Consider the following 20,064-nt stretch of genomic DNA (forward strand, 5'->3'; position numbering starts at 1 on the left):
GGGTCAGACCACACTGCGAACATCACAAACAGCTCCAGTCTCTGTATCCCTGGATCAGACCACATTGGGAAAAAGAGCACGCAAAGCTCTCAGCTCGCTGACATCCAGATCTTATCTCTACAAGGGAGAGAGGGAGGTGAGTTGAGCTTTATAATGTTGAAAATTCCACAAGTAAAGGAACCAGTGGGAGGTTTGTTTTAATTGTTGAGGTATGACAGAACAAAGACAACTTCTGTGACTGGGGTCAGAAGTTGTAGTTGATGTTGAAGAGATATTCCCTTCCGCATCTCTTCCCCCAACACGTTACCCATCTTTCCCACTTCTGACACAGGTCCACAACCTGAAACATTATCTCTGTTTAACTTTCCACAGACACTGCCTGACCTGCTGAGTGTTTTAGATCATAGGACATTGAATAGTATGGCACAGCATAGGCCTCCAGCCCATGATATCGTGCCGTCCCTTTAACCGACTCAAAAATCTATCTAATCCTTCCTTCCCACATAGTGCTCCATTTTTCTATCATCCTTGTGTCTCTCTGAGAGTTCCTTATATGTCTCTAATATATTTGCCTCTACCACCACCCTAGCAATGTGATCCACGCACCCACAACTCTCTAGCTAAACATCCCGTCACACTTTCTGCCAATCTCCTTAAAATTACATCTTCTCTATTTCTGCCCTGGAAAAGGTCTCTAGCTATTCACTCAAACTATGCCTCTTATCGTTTCATACACGTTTATCAAGTCACCTCTCATCCTCCCCTCCTTCACGCCAAAGAGAAAAGCCCTAGATTGTCTCATGATTCCTGATAAGACAAATTGTTTCTCCTTGTTCTAAGTCAGTGCTCTGATCTCTATGAACAGTAGGCACAAGTTTTTCCACTGTATCTCGTTACATGTGGCACTAATAAACCAACTCTGGTTTATTTTCAAAACCTGGTTTGTTTTCTCTGGCTGTGGGGAACCAGGCAGAGGTTAAAAAAGTAATAGAGCTTCTGCTATCAGACTCTTGAACAGACCTCTTGTCCGACAAGACGGACTCTTGGCCTCACAATCTACCTTGTTATCATTTTGTATTTTAATCATTCAGCTGCACTGCACTTTCTCTGTAGCTGTTACACTTGATTCTGCATTGTCATTGTTTTACCTTGTTCTACCCCAGTACACTGTGTAATGATCTGATCTGATCTGATCTGTGTGCATGACTTGTATGCATGCCAAGTTTTTCCACTGTATTACGGTATATCTGGCAATAATAAACCAATTCCGATACAAGTTCTGACAGGAAGTTCACTTCAAAGGTGACGCTCTCCACAGCTCGCCTGACTAACCAAACCTACTGAACGTTTTCTGTTTTTCACAACAGTCTAATCTCAATATTTTGGTGGAATTTCATTTCATTCAGTTTCCCTGTCCCTTCTTCTGGCCTCAGCTTTCCACGCTGTGTTTTCACCATCCCCTCTTCCATTTCTATCTCTGAAGCCCAGCAATAGATCCTGAGCCCAGGTCTCAGCTGTGGTCCCGACACCCTCACCCTACTGAATTCTGGGTGACAGTGACGAGGACCTCTACTCTGTAGCCTATTTTTTGACCTAGTCTATTGTTCCTCTTTCATCTAAGCCACCTGAACCTCCTCTCTGGTCTTTTCCTGATATTCTTGGAATGAAAGGGTTAACAATGTGGAGCAATTAATGGCTCTGGAGTTCAGAAGAATGCAGGCAGTGGGGGGAAGTGGAAGGCAAACTCACTGAAGCCTAGAGAATATTGAAAAGCAAGTGACTGCAGAGAGGATGTTTTCAATAGTCAAAGTCAAGGACCAGAAGGCACATGCACAGAGTAGAAGGACGTCCCTTTAGAACAGAAATGAGGAGGAATTTCTTTAGCGAGAGTGTGGTGAAGTTGTAGAATTCTCTGCTACAGACAACTGCAGAAGTTGATAGATTCTTGATTAGAAATGCTGTCACAGGGAGAAGGATAATAAATCGACAGGCTGAATGGCCTAATTCTCCTAATTTTGTTTTTATGTCTTATGGTCTTAGACCTTGACTTCTGCACACCACCCGCTTCACACGTTCTAACCTTTCCCAGTCTGATAATGGATTACAGCACAGGGCTGGGATTTATACACTATGTTAGGAAGGATAAAGGTTTTTTATCCATATTTTCTAAATGGGGAGAGAATTTAGAAATCAGAGGTGCAAAGGGACTTTGGAATCCTCATGCAGGATTCATGCAAGGTTAACTTGTAGGTTGAGTCGTTAAAAATTAAAGATTAGCATTATTTGTCACATGTACATCAAAACACAGAGTGAAATAAGTTATTTCCATCAACATCCAACACAGCCTGAGGATGTGCTGGGAGCAGCCTACAAGTTTCACCACACTTCCGGTGTCAACTTAGCATGTCCACAACTTCCTACCCATGTTTTTTGGAATGTGGGAGGAAATCAGAGCACCTGGAGGAAACACACGTGGTCACGGGGAGAACATATAAACTCCTTACAGCAGTGGGAATTGAACCCAGATCGACATTGTTGCCAATATAAAATACTGTATTACATTAACCACTAGAAACTGTGGTGGTAGTAAAGATTATTGATCTTATTATTAATAAAATTATTGTCTAATTAACATTCATTTTCAAACAAGAGAAAATCTTGAGATGCTGGAAATCCAAGCAACACACGCAAAATGCTGGAGGAACTCAGCAAGCCAGGCAGCGTCTATAGAAAAGAGTCCTGGTGAAGGGTATTGGCCTGAAACATCGACTGTTTACTCTTTTCCAAAGATGCTGCCTGGCCTGCTGAGTTCCTCCAGCATTTTGTGTGTGTTGCTTAGTATTCATCTTGAGAGGAAGAAAATATGAAAGCAAGGATATAATTCTAATTCTGAGGCTTTATAAGGTGTTGGTCAGACAATATGTGGAATATTGAAAGCAATTTTGGGCCCTGTATCCTAGGAAAGATGTGCTGGCCCAGGAGAAGGTGCAGAGGGAATTCACAATAATGATGCCAGGATGAGGAAGAGGATCTCATTAAAATCTAATGAATGCTGAAAGGTCTGGCTGGATAGATTGGGCATGGAGATGATCATTAGGTGAGTCCAATAGGACCAGAGGGCACAGCCTCAGAATAGAGAGATGTCCCTTTAGAATTGAGATGAGGGGGAATGTCTTTAGCCAGAAGATGGTGAATTGATGGAATTCATTGCCACAGATTGCCGCTGTGGAGGCCAAGTCACACGATGCCTTTAAGGCAGAGTTTGATCTTCGGTGGGGTTGGGGGGGGGGGTAAGGGTTACAGGGAGAATGCCATTTTCCTCACTCCCCTCCCTCCCTATCTCCATCCTCCTCACTCCTCTCTCACCCTCATTTCCATACTCTTCCCTTCCTCCCTGATCTCCATCCTCCTCACCCCCCACCCTCCTCCCTTCCCCTTCCTTATCTCAATTCACCTCACTCCCCTCCTTGTCATCTCCATCTTCTCACTTGACTCCCTCAACTCCAACCTCCCACTTCCCTCCATCCCTCCCCATCTGAATCCTCTTCTCTCCACTCCCTTCCCCATCTCCATTCTCATCCCTCCCTACCCCATCCTCCTCTTTCACGCCTGTCAGTCCCTCCCTCACCCAACTGCAACCTGCCTTCCTATCTCCATCCTCCTCACTCCTCTTTGTCCCTCATCTCTATTCTCCTCACTCCTCTCCCTCCCTCATCTCTATTCTCCTCAGTCCCCTCCCTCTGTCATCTCCATTCTCCTCACTCCTCTCCTTCATATCCATCATCCTCACTTCCCCTCACTCTCCTATCTTCAGCCTCTCTCCCTCCCTCCCTCATATCCATCCTGCTGACTCTACTCCCTCATCTCAATCCTCCTCACTCCCTATATCCATCGCATTCACTCCCCTCTCCCCATCTCCATCCTCACCTCCATTCCTCCCTCTAGATCCTCATCCCCTCCCTCACTCATCTCTATCCACCTTGCTCTCTCCCTCCCTCCCTCATCTCCATCCTCTCACTCCCTTCCCTCCCTCATCTCCATCCTTCTTACTCCCCTCCCTCATCTCCATTGTTCTCACCTCCTCCCTCCACCAACACCATCCTCCTCACTCCCCTCCCTCATCTCCATCCTCCTCATTCCCCTCCCTATCTCCATTCTCCTCACTTCACTCCCTCCCTCCTCACCAGCTCCATCCTCCTCTTTCTTTCTCACATCTCCTTTTAAAAGGGGAACTTTTAAAGATAAAACTTAGCTTTATTTGTCACATGTATATCAAAATATACAGTGAAGTGAGTCACACACAACATGCTGGAGGAACTCAGCACCTCAGGACCTGCTGAAGGGTCTCGGTCTGAAACATCGACGTACACTTTTCCACAGATGCTGCCTGATTTGCTGAGCTCCTCCAGCATTTTGTGTGTGTTGCTTGGATTTCCAGCATCTGCAGATTTTCTGTTGTTTGTGAAATGAGCAGCCAAACCTATTAACACTACCACCTATATCTTTAGGATGTAGGAGTAAACTGGAGCACCCGGAGGAATCCCACAGGGTGAACATACAAACTCTCTATAGGCAGCAGTGAGTCACTGGTGCTGCAGTAGTGTTGTACTAATGGCCAACCTACCCTGAAAGAGAGCAGATGGGCGTGACTGTACTGAAACGTCCACAAACTGATATAAACATGAAAAAGACACATCAGCAGCTCTACTTCATTGGGAGCTTGAAGAGATTGATATGTCACCAAAGGCTCTCAAACCTCTACGGATGTACGAAAGAGAAAATTCCTACTTTTTGTATCACAGCCTGGTATGGAGGTTCCAATGTACAGGATTGCAAGAGGCTGCAGAGGGTTGTAAACTCACTAAGGGCACTAACCTCCCCACCATCGAGGATAGCTTCAAAGGGTGGCGCCTCACAAAGGTGGCATCCATCGTTAAGGACTTCAACGGTCCAGGACAAGCCCTCTTCTCATTACTACCATCAAGAAGGGGCTTCTTCCCATCTGCCATCATATTTCTGAACAGTCCATGAACACACCAAATGCTGGAGCAAACTCAGCAGGTCAGGCAGTCTTGATGAAGGGTCTCAGCCCAAAATGTCAAGTCTTTACTCCTTTCCATAGATGCTGCCTGACCTGCTGAGTTGCCTATTATCCACTTTTTGCATTACATTTATTTGTAACTTTATATCTTTGCACTGTGCTGCTGCTGCTGCAAATATCATTTCATGTTCGATTAAACGGTGATAATAAACTTAGTCCTAATTCTCAGTCCAGGATGCTTGACCCTGTGATGTCCCAGAGCATCATCTGTGACAAGCTACTAGAATCAGAATCCGGTTCATTATCACAAGCATGTGACGTGAAATTTGTTAACTTAGCAGCAGCAGTTCAATGCAATACATAATCTAGAAGAGAAAATAAATTAATAGTAATAATAATGAAATAAGTAAATTGATTACAGTATACATATATTGAATGGATTAAAAACGTGCAAAAAACAGAAATACTGCATATTAAAAAAGTGAGGTAGTATCCAAGGATTCAATGTCCATTTAAGAATCGGATGGCAGAGGAGAAGAAGCTGTTCCTGAATCACTGAGTGTGTACCTTCAGGCTTCTGTATCTCCTACCTGATGGTAACAGTGAGAAAAGGGCATGCCACGGGTGCTGGGGGTCCTTAATAATGGACGCTGCCTTTCTGAGACACCGCTCCTTGAAGGTGTCCTGGGTACTAGAAGAACAGACAAGTGATTCCCCAAAGCAACAGTACCTTGATATGTCCGGCCAGTGTAGTACTGAATCAGGAAACCGATTGTCAGGGTCTGTAACATAAGGAACAGCGCCTCACCCCACGAGCTGTGTGAGAGAGGGGAGGGGAGAGGAGTGAGGAGTGGGAAGGAGAAAGGAGAAGGAGAGGAGGGGAGGGGGAGGGGAGAGGTAGAGGAAGGAGAGGGAGAGGGGGTGGAGGGAGAGGGGGTGGAGGAGAGGGGGAGGAAGGGGAGGGGGAGAGGGAAGAGGGAAGAGGGAGGTAGGGAGATGGAGAGGGAGAGAGAGGGAGGAGGAGAGAGAGGGAGGAGGGGAGAGGGGGTGGAGTGGGAGGGAAAGAGGGAGGAAGGGGAGGGGGAGGGGTAAAGGGAGGAGGGGAGAGGGAGTGAGGGAGATGGAGAGGGAGGGGAGAGGGAGAGGAGGGGGAGGGGAGGAGGGGAGAGGGGGTGGAGTGGGAGGGGAAGAGGGAAGGGGAGGTGGGAGGGGAAGAGGGAAGGGGAGGTGGAAGGGAAGGTGGAAGGGGAGGTGGAAGGGGAGGTGGAAGGGGAGGTGGAAGGGGAGGTGGAAAGGGAGGAAGGGAGAGGGAGGGAGATGGAGAGGGAGGAGGGGAGAGGGGGTAGAGGGGGAGAGAGAGAGGGAGGAGGAGGGGGGGTGGAGGGGAGAGGAAGGGTGGAGAGAACGGAGAGAAATGAGGAGAAATTTCTTTAGCCAGAGAATCAGAATCAGGTTTTTTATCACCGGCATGTGATGTGAAATTTGTTAACTTAGCAGCAGTTCAATGGAATACATAATCTAGCAGAGAGAAAAAATAATAAATAAAATTTTAAAAAGTAATAAAACAATTATGTTTGTTGAATAGATTAAAAAACATGCAAAAACAGAAATACTGTATATTTTTTAAAAAGTGAGGTCGTGTCCAAAGGTTCAACGTCCATTTAGGAATCGGATGGCAGAGGGGAAGAAGCTGAATCTGTGGAAATCATTGCCATAGATGGCTGTGGAAGCCAAGTCATTTGGTCTATTTAAAGAAAAGATTGATAGTTTCTTGATTAGTAAGGGCATCAAAAGCAGGAAAATGGCCTAATTGAATGGTGGAGCAGAGTTGATGAGCTAAATGGTCAAATTCTGCTCCTACGTCTTACTTTTCAAACAGCTTTCTGTTGGAGGGGTCATACCATAAGACATGGGAGTGTATGTGAAACAACTAAAGTCACAACATATGCCTGTAATATTAAATCTGATCAGGCCATTCAGTCCATTGAGACTGCTCCACTATTCAATCAGGAAATGTGCCCTGATGGCAGAACTCTCTCAACGCAGAGGGTGTGGGATTTTTGAAACCCTGTACCCTAGTGCCTTGCGGAGGATCCAGGTTTGAGTCCTTTCTAAACAGTTGTGTTCAGATGAGTTGGGGGATCTGTGGAAAGGGGTAGGGAGTGGAAGCAGAGGTGTCAAATAATTCTGGAGAAGATCCGAAGGACTGTCAGCTCACGCCAGCGTCTGTTTACTCTGTCCAAGCAAGGTTCGTGAGGAAGCCTTGTTCACACGCATCATGTCCTTGTGTGGACATGGTGGAGGATTACAAATACCTGGGATATGAATTGACAATAAACTGGACTGGTCAAAGAACACTGAGGCTGTCTACAAGAAGGATCAGAGCCATCTCTATTTCCTGAGGAGACCGAGGTCCTTTAACATCTGCCGGACGATGCTGAGGATGTTCTATGAGTCTGTGGTGGCCAGTGCTATCATGTTTGCTGTTGTGTGCTGGGGCAGCAGGCTGAGGGTGGCAGACACCAACAGAATCAACAAACTCATTCGTAAGGCCAGTGATGTTGTGGGGATGGAACTGGACTCTCTCACTGTGGTGTCTGAAAAGAGGATGCTGTCCAAGTTGCATGCCATCTTGGACAATGTCTCCCATTCACTACATAATGTACTGGTTGGGCACAGGAGTACATTCAGCCAGAGACTCATTCCACCAAGATGCAGCACTGAGCGTCATAGGAAGTCATTCCTGCCTGTGGCCATCAAACTTTACAACTCCTCCCTTGGAGGGTCAGACACCCTGAGCCAATAGGCTGGTCCTGGACTTATTTCTGGCATAATTTACATATTACTATTTAACTATTTATGGTTTTATTACTATTTATTATTTATGGTGCAACTGTAACGAAAACCAATTTCCCCCGGGATCAATAAAGTATGACTATGACTATGACTATGTCCTTCAGTGACCAGCAATTTTCCTCGTCACACAAAGGCACCAAGAATCATTCTGCAGTTATGGCACTATGGATATCATTATGATGGATTAACTAAATGAGAACTTGCTCTCATAAAATAAAATTGAACTTCCAACTGATACTTGGTGGCTGGTGAATGGGTATGGGACAGTCAGATTCTGTCCCATTGAAACTACTTATGGGAAGATAATAAGGGAACACTCCTGCCATTAGCACATTGGTAAATGTGTATCACTGACACTTAATGCACAGGTCTGTTTGGTCACTTAACCTTCTGGTTAGTCCTGCATCCATGGAGCCATCCCCCAACACTAACAAAAGGGCTGTCTGGGGTTTGTTCTCAGAGTCTTTCGGCACGAATATTCAAAGGAAGAGCTGCCAGTATGGGCACAGTATACACTGAATATTCAAAGGAGGTGCTGCCACAGTATACAATGCTGTAGGGTTATTTTTATTTGTTTAGAGACACAGCATGATATAATAAGCCCACGCCGTCAGTGGCAACGTTATAAAACTCTGGTTAGGGCACATCTAGGGTACTGCATACCCCCACTGCTCACCCACTATAGGTGCAGCAACACATATAAAAGTTGCTGGTGAATGCAGCAGGCCAGGCAGCATCTATAGGAAGAAGTACAGTCAATGTTTCGGGCCGAGACCCTTCGTCAGGACTAACTGAAAGAAGACTAGTAAGAGATTTGAAAGTAAGAGGGGGAGGGGGAGATCCAAAATGATAGGAGAAGGTAGGAGAAGACAAGAGGGGGAGGGATGGAGCCAAGAGCTGGACAGTTGATTGGCAAAAGGGTTATGAGAGGATCATGGGACGGGGGGCCTAGGGAGAAGGAAAAGGGGGAGGGGGGAAAAGCCCAGAGGATGGGCAAGGGGTATAGTGAGAGGGACAGAGGGAGAAAAAGGAGAGAGAGAAAAAGAATATATATATATATAATAAATAAATAACAGATGGGGTACGAAGGGGAGGTAGGGCATTAACGGAAGTTAGAGAAGTCAATGTTCATGCCATCAGGTTGGAGGCTACCCAGACGGAATATAAGGTGTTGTTCCTCCAACCTGAGTGTGGCTTCATCTTGACAGTAGAGGCGGCCATGGACAGACCTATCAGAATGGGAATGGGAATGGGATGTGGAGTTAAAATGCGTGGCCACTAGGAGATCCTGCTTTCTCTGGCGGACAGAGCACTATAGGTGCAGAAGAGGTTTACCAGGATGCTGCCTGGCTTAGAGGGCAAGTACGATGACGAGAGGCTGGAAAAACTTGGGCTGTTTTGTCTGGAGTGGTAGAGGCTGAAGGGAGATCTGGTGGAGGTTTTTAAGGTTATCAGAGGCATAGATAGAGTGGACAGTTATCTGTCTCCCAGGATTGAAATGCCTAATACCAAACAGCATGCATTGAACATGAGAAAGGGCAGATTCATGGGGGATGTGAGGGGTAAGTTTTTACTCAGAGAGTCGTGGATACCTGGAATGCACTGCTGGTGTGGTGGTGGAGGCTACTGAGAGACGTTTGGATTGGTACATGGATGTGAGGGATATGGACATGGTGTAGGTAGGAGGGATCAGTGTTTGAGTGTTTATGTGTTTTAGTGGTTTGGTTGATCAGCCTGTTCCTGTACTGTACTCTTCTATTTTCTTACACCCATGTGACCAATTAACCCACTAATGTGTGAGGAAACAGGAACACCCAGAGGAAACCCACGCAGTCACAGGGAGTAGAGACAATGTCCTTATAGTCACTTAGGTCGCCGCCGCACCACCGGGAAGGGCGCCAGGCCGACCGCCGCGCCACCGAGAAGGGTGCTAGGCCAATTGTTCCACATTCCAAATATTCATGTTAAGTCGATGATTATGGCAATTGAAATAACAGTTAATGGTTTATTGTTATCTTTGTGTTGAAGTATAAAACATTGTGTCAATAGAGTGAGATTTACAAGACCATAAGACAGAGGAGTAGAATTAAGCCATTTGGCCCATTAAGTCTGCTCCACTATTTAATCATGGATGATCATTTTTTTTCCACCCTCAACAGGAAATCATGTAGGGAACACCTCTCTTTGTATTATTGCTTGGTCCCAGTCGGGGTCATTGTCGATGAACACGGCAAATTTCAAAGAAGTGCCAACATCCACCTGACGCTCACCAGCTTCCAAACGCCGTATCGCTTGCAGTTTCACATCCCTGCTAATGTTTTTCCTAGACATCTTAGATGTACTACCCTCACAAGAAGTTGTAGGCCATTTTCCAGACACTATGGGTGGAAAAAAATGGAAGAAATTGGCGAGGGAGCAAGTTTACATACATGGGGGAGACAGCGTGAGCTAATACGTCATTGGCTGTGAGTGGCTCAGAGAGTATGTAAAGTGCTCTCATTGGCTAATTAAATGTATACTGTAATGGCTGCCACTCTTGAGAAGTTTTAAGTACTGTTTGGAATGATTTTTTGTCATTTTAAAATATGTCAATAAAGAATTGAACGAATCAGTACTATGCGGGATCTGAGTGTAGGTTAATGTGAATGCAGGATCAAGGTAGCTTCCCAGTGATTTAAAGAGAAGGAGAGAATTGGGACTCTGGGTAGTTTAATGCAAATGCAGGATTGAGGCCCCAAAGGTACAGGAGGGAGTGTCAGAGCAGTACCAATAAACCCATGAGGAATTTCCTTCTCCAAACAACGTAGCACAGTAGTGTAGCAATTAGCACAATCACTTTACAGCAACAGCCATAAGACTGGGTTCAATTCCCAGCGCTGCCTGTAAGAAGTTTGTATGTTCTCCCTGTGACAGTGTGGGTTTCCTCTGGGTGCTCCAGTTTCCAAAAATACAGACTGGTTACAATTAGTAAGTTGTGAGCATGCTATGTTGGAGATGAGAGCACTGGGCTGGCCCCAGCACATCGCCGCTGATCTGCTTTGCTTTACTATAGGTTTCAGCATTACGATGTACATGTGACAAATAAAGCTAATCTTTATCTTTAATACAAGAAAGTCTGCAGATGCTGGATATCTGAGCAACACACACAAAATGCTGGAGGAACTCAGCAGGCCAGGCAGCATCTAAGGACATGAATAAACGGTTGATGTTTCAGGCCCAGACCCTTCATCAGGACTGGAAAGGAAGGGGGAAGATGCCAGAATAAAAAAGCAGGGGAGGGGAAGTAGGGTAGCTCAAAGGTGATAGGTGAAGCCAGGTGGACAGGAAAAATAAAGGGCTGGAGAGGTGGGGCAGGGGTGAGGTTGGGTGGGGGGAGGGAATGATAAGGCCAGAGTGGTGAATAGAAGAAATGGGAAGGGGGGGAATTTTCTTTACCGGAAGGAGAAATCGATGTTCACGCCATCAAGTTGGAGGCTACCCAGATGGAATATAAGATGTTGCTCCTCCATCCTAAGGGTGGCCTCATCTTGGCACAAGAGGAACATGGGCTGACATGTCAGAACAGGAATGGGAATCTTTATCTTTATCAATTGGGTTGGGAGGGGGAGTTTAGAGAGGAATTCCGAAGAAGTTGGATCCACGATATCGAGAGATTTTATTCCTTGAAACACTGGAGATAGAAGTGTACAAAACCACGAAGGGCACAGAAAGCAAAAACAAAGGGAGATTCTGCAGATGCTGCAAATCCAAGCAACACACACAAAATGCTGCAATCAGGCAGCATCTATGGAAAAAAGTAAACAGTCGATGTTTTGGGCCAAGATCCTTCGGCAGGACGGAGCAGATAGGGCGAATGCACGCAGTCTTTATGGATTAGTTTTATTTGTCAGGAGTACATCAGAACATACTGTAAAATATGTTGTTTACGTCAAATCAAATCAGCAAGGATTGTTCTGGGGGCAGCCCGCAGTGTCACCGTGCTTCTGGTAGCAACACAAGATGTGCACAACTCACGAACCCTAACCCATACGCCTTTAGGATTGATTTATTTATGTATTGTGATGCAGCACAGAACGGGCCCCTCTAGCCCGAGCAGATATACTGGCTAGCAACCCACCTCTTTAACACGAGCCTAAACACTGGACAATTTATCTAGAAACTCGGACTGTGGGAGGAAACCAGAACACTTGGAGGACAGCCGCATAGTCACAGAGAGAACATACAGACAGCGGCAGGAGTCAAATCCTGATCCTACAGCTGTCGCTGTAAAGCATTACGCCAACCCTGCTTTTCCACAGGGTTAGGAAATTAAGAATGAGAGAGCACATGTTTAAGGTGAGAGGGGAGAGATTTACTAGGAACGTGAGGGGCAACTCTTTCACCCAGAGGGCTCAGATTCAAATGATTTATTCCTTCCAGAAGTTGAGGCCTAATGGACAGAACTTCGAGCCTGCGAGTCTCTGCAACTCCTCTGGGGAAGTCGAAAGCCCAGTGTTTGTGAATGCACGAGTCTACTGAAGGTTGACAGCCTGTTTTGGGATTAGATGACTGCATGTGTTTGTGGATAGGTGGGTGGGAGTAAGGAGAGGAATGGGGCTTGTTTATTTATTTAAGATATAGAACAGACTAGGCCCTCCAGCCTTCAAACCGCACCGCTAGCAAACCGAAATTTAACCCAAGCCTAATTACATGACAATTTACAATGGCCAATTAACCTACCAACCGGTACACCTTTGGACTGTGAGAGGAAACCCATGCATTCAACAGGGAGGACATACAAAGGATGCCAGGATTGAACTCCACACTTAAGCTGCAAGAGCACTGGGCTACTGTGGCACCCATTTGGCCATTGTTGCTTTGTTTAGTTGGTTGTTCTGTTTCACTGCATTCTGCATTGTTCTCCCAAGTTGTACACCACACAAAAGGCCCTTCAGCCCACCATGCTGGCCCTCTTTGCCCACCTATATTAATCCCATTTGCCCGCATTAAGACAATATTCTTGCATACCTTGCCTATCAAGTCAAATCAAGTCAAGTCAAGTCACTTTTTATTGTCATTTCGACCATAACTGCTGGTACAGTACACAGTAAAAACGAGATAACGTTTTTCAGGACCATGGTACTACGTGAACAATACAAAAACTACACTGAACTACGTAAAAACAACACAAAAACTACACTAGACTACAGACCTACCCAGGATTGCATAAAGTGCACAAAACAGTGCAGGCATTACAATAAATAATAAACGAGACAATAGGCACAGCAGAGGGCAGTAGGTTGGTGTCAGTCCAGGCTCTGGGTATTGAGGAGTCTGATGACTTGGGGGAAGAAACTGTTACATAGTCTAGTCGTGAGAGCCCAAATACTTCAGTGCCTTTTGCCAGATGGCAGGAGGGAGAAGAGTTTATATGAGGGGTGCGTGGGGTCCTTCATAATGCTGTTTGCTTTATGGATGCAGTGTGTCGTGTAAATGTCTCTAACGGCGGGAAGAAAGACCCCGATGATCTTCTCAGCTGACCTCATGATCCGCTGCAGGGTCTTGCGATCTGAGATGGTGTAATTTCTGAACCAGGCAGTGATGCAGCTGCTCAGGATGCTCTCAATACAACCTCTGTAGAATGTGGTGAGGATGGGGGCTGGGAGATGGACTTTTCTCAGACTTTGCAGAAAGTAGAGATGCTGCTGGGCTTTCTTTGCTATGGAGCTGGTGTTGAGGGACCAGGTGAGATTCTCCACCAGGTGAACACCAAGAAATTTGGTGCTCTTAACGTTCTCTACGGAGGAGTCTAAGTCCCTTTAAACACGTGAGTGCATCTAATTCCACCGGCTCTCTGACGGTGAGTTCCAGATATCAAGATCAGCTTTATTATCACTTGACGTGAAATTTGTCATTCTGCGTTAGCACCGAAATTTGTGGGAACACTTTTGAGTGTTGGTTGCCAACACAAATGACACATTTCACTGTATGTTTTGATATACATGTGACAATTAAATCTGCCATCTGGTCAGCATAGATGGGTTGAGCCAAAGGGCCTGATTCCCTGTGAGAAGCAGAAATATCAGAGCCAAGATGAAAGGTCACGAGGCTGCAGCCTGACGGAAAGTTACCTGAAGGGGAAGTGGTTTCTGATGCTGTACATCATGGTGCCCGTGATGGCTAACACCTCCAGCAGGACCGACTTGAAGCTCAGTCCTGCTGTGCTCTTTGCCCGGAGGATTTTAAAAATCTGCGGCAGTTTCACTGGAACAAGAAAGAAAGCTCTGATTCAAAAGAGTTCATTGTCAAACACAGCAGGATGCAATGACATTCCATCTTGTGAGAAGCTCACAGGGGGAACATGGTAAAAATAAACACAATAACCACAGTACAGGCACTAAACAAAGATCTCCCAGTGCCCACCCACTTTAATTTGACCCCCTATTCCCATTACAACACGTAGGCAGTTTAAATGGTTCAGCACAGAATAGATGGGCCAAAGAGCCCGTTTTTGTGTTGCACTTTTACAGTTGCAAGAAAAAGTTTGTGAACTCTTTGTATCTACCTGGTTTTCTGCGTCAATTACTCATAAAATGTGGTCTGATCTTCATCTAAGTCACAATAATAGACAAACACAATCTGCTTAAACTACTAACACACAAACGATTGTACTTTTCATGTCTTTATTGAACTCATTGTTCAATCATTCACAGTCCAGGCTGGAAAAAATCATGGAAGATAGAAATCTACAGCACATTACAGGCCCTTCGGCCCACAACGTTGTGCCGACCGGTAACCTCCTTTGGAAATCGCCTAGAATTACCCGACCATATCGCCCTCTATTGGAAAATGCATGGTCATGCACTTTAGTAATAGAAATAAATGTGCGGACTATTTTCTAAACGGGGAGGAAATCCAGGAATCTGAGATACAGAGGGACTTCGGAGTCCTTGCACATGACACCCTGAAGGTTAACTTGCAGGTTGAGTTGATGGTGAGGAAGGCAAATGCCATGTTAACATTCATTTCAAGCGATCTAGAATACAAGAGCAAGAATGTGACGCTGAGGCTTTATAAGGCACTGGTGAGGCCTCACCGTAAGTACTGTGAAGAGTTTTGGGCCCCTCATCTTAGAAAAGATGTGCTGGCATTGGAGAGTATCCAGAGGAGGTTCACAAGGATGATTCCAGGAATGAAAGGGTTATCATATGAGGAACGTTTGATGTCTCTGGATCTGTACTCACTGGAATTCAGAAAGGTGACAGGCAATCTCATTGAAACCTTTCGAATGTTGTAAGGCCTAGACAGAGTAGAAGTGGATGGGATGTTTCCCATGGTGGGAGCATCAGGATAGAGGGGCACCCTTTCAAAACAGAGATGTGGAGAAATTTCTTTAACCAGAGGGTGGTGAATTTGTGGAATTTGTTGCCACATGCAGCTGTGGCGGGGTATATTTAAGGCAGAGATTGATAAGTTCTTGATTGGACATGGCTTCAAAGGTTACGAGCAGAAAGCTGGGAACTGGGATTGAGGAGGAAATAAAAATAGGATCAGCCATGATTGAATGGCGGAGCAGACTCAATGGGCCAAACGGCCTAATTCTATTCCCATGTCTGATGGTCTGTTTTTCTAAGCTCGATGTACCTATCTAAGAATCTCTTAAAAGACCCTATTGTATCCGCCTCTACCACTGTCACTGGCAGTGCATTCCACGTACCCACCACTCACCGTGTAAAAAATCTGCCTCTTACATCCCCCTTGTACCTGCTTCCAAGCACCTTAAAACTATGCCCCCTCATGTTAGCCATTTCAGCCCTGGGTAAAAGCCTCTGGCTATCCACACGATCAATGACTCTCATCATCCTCAGCACAACTCTGTGGTTTTCTATATTTCTATCTTATACGCCTCTATCAGGTTACCTATCACCCTCCGTTGCTCCAAGGAGAAAAGGCCAAGTTCACTCAACCTATTCTCATAAGGCATGCTCCCCAATCCAGGCAACATCCTTGTAAATCTCCTTCTGCACTATCGATGTCACACTGTAACCTCTGACAACCCTCCAGACTATCCACAACACCACCAACTTTTGTGTCATCCGCAAACTTACTAGCCCACCCTTCTACTTCCTCATTCAAGTCATTTATAAAAGTCACAAAGAGGAGGGGTCCCAGAACAGATCCCTGTAGAACACCACTGGTCACTGTCCTCCTGGCAAAAGATGAACCATCTACAACCACTCTTTGCCTTTTGTAGGCAAGCCAATTCTGGATCTACAAAGCAAGGTCTCCTTGGATCCTATGCCTCATTACTTTCTGAATAAGCCTTGCACAGGGCACCTCATCAAATACCCTGCTAAAATCCATATACACTACATCTACTCTACCTTCATCAATGTGCTTTGTTACATCCTCGAAGAATTCAATTAGGCTCATACGGCACAACTTGTCCTTGACAAAGCCTAATCAGATTATGTCCCTCCAAATGCTCATAAATCCTGCCTCTCAGGATCTTCTACATCAGACTCATAATTTCCTAGGTTACCTCTACTCCCTTTCTTGAATAAGAGAACATTTGCAACCTTCCATTCTTCTGATACTTCTCCCATCCCTATTGATGATGCAAAGATCATCATCAGAGGCTCAGCAATCTCCTCCCTTGCTTCCCACAGTAGCCTGGGGTATATCTCATCCAGTCCCAGCGACTTATCTAACTTAGTACCTTTCAACAGCTCCAGCACATCTTCTTTCTTAACATCTATACACTCAAGCATTTCAGTCCGCTTTAAGTCATCCCCAATTGCCAAAGTCCTTTCCACTGGCAAATACTGAAGCAAAGTATTCATTAAGTACCTCTGCTACCTCCTCCGACTCCAAGCACGTTTCCACTATCACACCTGATTGGTCCTATTCTCACATGGCTCATCCTCTTGCTCTTCACATACTTGTAGAATACCTTGGGGTTTTCCTTCATCCTGCTTGCCAAGGCCTTCTCATGGCCTTTTCTAGCTCTCCTGATTCCATTCTTGAGCTCCTTCCCTGCACCCTTGTAATCTTCTACAGCTCTAAAAGCACCTAGTTTCTTGAACCTTTTGTAAGCTTTTCTTCTTAACTAGATTTCCTACATCCTTTGTACAGCATGGTTCTTTTACCCTACCATCTTTTCTGTGTCTCACTAGGACATACCTATGCAGAACGCCATGAACATTTGCAACATTTCTGCCATGCATTTCCCTGAGAACATCTGCTCCCAAGTTCCTGCCTAATGGCATCATATTTCCCCCTACCCCAATTAAATGTTTTCCAAAATTGTCTGCTCCTATCCCTCTCCGGCACCGTGGTAAAGGACATAGAGTTGTGATCACTGCCTCCAAAATGCTCTCCCACCGAGAGATCCGACACCTGACTAGGTTCATTTCCCAATACCAAATCAAGTACAGCTTCTCCTCTAATTGGCTTATCCACATATTGCATCAGGAAACCTTCCAGAACGCACCTAACAAACTCCACCCCATCTAAACACCTTGCTCTAAGGAGATATCAGTCAATATTCGGAAAGTTAAAATCCCCATCACAATAACCCTATTATTATTGCACCGTTCCAGAATCTGCCTCCCTATCTACTCCTCAATATCCCTGTTACAATTGGGGAGTCTATAAAAAACACTCAGTAGAGTGATTGCCCCTTTCCTGTTTCTGACTTCCACCCACACTGACTCAGTAGATTATCCCTCCATGGCCTCCTCCTTTTCTGCAGCACTGACATTATCCCTGATTAGAAATGCCATGTCCCCACCTCTTTCACCTTCCTTTCTGTTCTTTTTGAAACATCTAAAGTCTGGCACACTCAGCAGCCTTTCCTGCTCCTGAGACATCCAAGTCTCTGTAATGGCCAAAATGTCATAGTTCCACGTATTGATCCAAGCTCTAAGTTCATCCTCCTTGCTTATGATATTCCTTGCATTAAAATAGACCATCTCAAACCATCTGACTGAGTGAATCTTTGCTCTATCATCTGCTTATTTTTCCTCACAAACTCCCTACAAGCTGTCAGTACTTGTGCACCAACCTCTGTCTCCTCACTTCGGTTCCCACCCTCTTTTAAATCTAGTTTCAACCCTCCCCAACACTATAAGCAAACCTCTCTCCAGGATATTGGTTCCCCTCCAGTTCAGATGCAGCCCGTCCCACTTGTACGGGTCACCCCTACACCAGAAAAGGATCCAATGATCCAAGAACTTGAAACCCTGCCCCCTGCACCATCTCCTCAGCCACTCATTTATCTGTGCTATCTTCCTGTTCTGACCTTCCTTAGGTTGTGGCACTGGGAGTAATCCAGAGATGACCACCTTGGAGATCCTGCTCTTCAGTCTCCTTCCTAACTCCCTAAACTTACTGAGCAGGACCTCTACCCCTCTCCTGCCTACGTCCTTGGTACCAACATGTACCACAACCTCCGACTGCTCACTCTCCCCTTCCAGAATATTCTACAACAGTTCAGAGACATCCTGGACCCAAGCACCCAGGAGGCAACACAGTATCCTGGTGTCTCTTTTGCTGCCACAGAATCTCCTATCTGTCCTGCCAACTATCGAGTCCCCTATGACTATTGCTCCAACTGACTTCACCCTACCCTTCTGAGGCTCAGAGCCCACGACAATGCTATTGACCTGGCTGCTGCTTCTTTGACCAGAGAGGTCATCCCCCTCAGCAGTATCCAACGGGGTATACCTGTGCTGAGGGGAATGGTCACAGGGGGGGCCCTGCACTGACTTCCTTCTCCCTTTACCTCTCTCAGTGTTCACCCATCTACTCCCGAATTCTGCACTCTGGGTGTAACCACTTGCTCAAAGGTCATAGCTATAAAATGCTCTGCCTCTCGGATGATCCTAAGTTCATTCAACTCCAGCTCCAGCTCCTTAATGCGGTCTTTCAGGAGCTGGAATTGACTGCACTTCCCACAGGTGTACTCATCAGGGAGACTGTCAGGTTCCATGAATTCCCCCATCCTACAGGAGGAGCACTCCACTGCTTTATCTGCCATCCTGTCTGCACTGTACTACGGGCAACCAAGACCAAATCCTCTAATCTGTTTCTTTGGACTCAGCCTCTTCTTGTTGAAGCCTCTTGAGTCAAAGCCTGATACTCCCTCTTCCACTCTCACTGCTGACTCACTTCCAACAATGGCTGCACAGCTTATCCCTTCTGTACTTTTATTTACTTCGAAGTGCTCTGTTCCCGCCGTTGATGGGGCTTCCGGAATAAAAGGACCTTATTGGCAGCTATGCACAGGCCTCGAAACAGTAGCTGGGTTGTGGACCTCAGATTACAACAGGAAATAGAAAAGGCATGTCAAAAGGACAATGTTATGATAGTCATGGGAGAATTCAACATGCAGGTCAATTGAGAAAATCAGGTTGGTAATGGATCTCAAGAGAGTGAGCTTGTTGTTGAGCCTACTAGGAGATCAGCAATACTGGATTGGGTGTTCCCTTGTATTTAATAACTGGTAGAACCCCCTTTAGCAGCAATAATCTCCACTAAACGTTCCTGTGGCCGCTGATCAGACTTGCGCCACAGCGAGGAGGAATTGAGAACAGTCCTCCATACAAAACTGTTTCAGTTCATCAGTATTTCTGGGATACCTTGCGTGAACAGCCCTCTTCAGGCCATGCTACAGCATCTCAATTGGGTTAAGGTCTGGAGTCTGACTTGGTCATTCCAAAACATGAATTTTCTTTTTTAAATCATTCTGTTGTTGATTTACTTTTGTGTTTCTGATCATTGTCTTGTTGCATTATCCAACTTCAATTAAGCTTCGGTGACGGACCGCTACGCTGACATTCTCCTATAAAGTGTCTTGATGCAAATTTGAATTCATTGTTCCCTCAATGATTGCAAGCTAACCAGGCCCTGAGACAGCAAAGCAGCCCCAAACCATGATGCTCCTTCCACCATGCTTTACAGTAGGGATGAGGTTTTGGTGTTGGTGTGCAGTGACTTTTTACATCCAAATGTTATTGCATTTCTGCCAAAAAGTTCAATTTTTGTCTCATCTGTCCATAGAATATTGTCCCAGAAGCATTGTGGAAAATCCAAATGGTCTTTTGGAAACTTAAGATATGCAACAAATGCGTTTTTTGGAGAGCAACGGTTTCCTCCGTGGTGTCCTTCCATGAACACCATTCTTG

General features: G+C 45.6%; 1 protein-coding gene across 2 annotated transcripts in view; it reads right to left on the reverse strand.

Moving 5' to 3' along the window:
* The window catches only part of mpdu1b (mannose-P-dolichol utilization defect 1b), a 160,936-nt gene that overhangs the window by 121,483 nt on the left and 19,389 nt on the right, over positions 1–20,064 (reverse strand). For both annotated transcript variants that reach the window (XM_063047564.1, XM_063047563.1), the window contains exons 3-4: positions 14,008–14,140; positions 5,772–5,857 (exon numbers count right to left, since the gene is read on the reverse strand). In XM_063047564.1, the coding sequence (XP_062903634.1) occupies positions 5,772–5,857; positions 14,008–14,140 (219 nt within the window). The remainder of the gene's footprint in view (positions 1–5,771; positions 5,858–14,007; positions 14,141–20,064) is intronic.

The sequence above is a fragment of the Mobula hypostoma genome, chromosome 5 (genome assembly GCF_963921235.1).
Source record: "Mobula hypostoma chromosome 5, sMobHyp1.1, whole genome shotgun sequence".
NCBI classification, from domain to species: Eukaryota; Metazoa; Chordata; class Chondrichthyes; order Myliobatiformes; family Myliobatidae; genus Mobula; species Mobula hypostoma.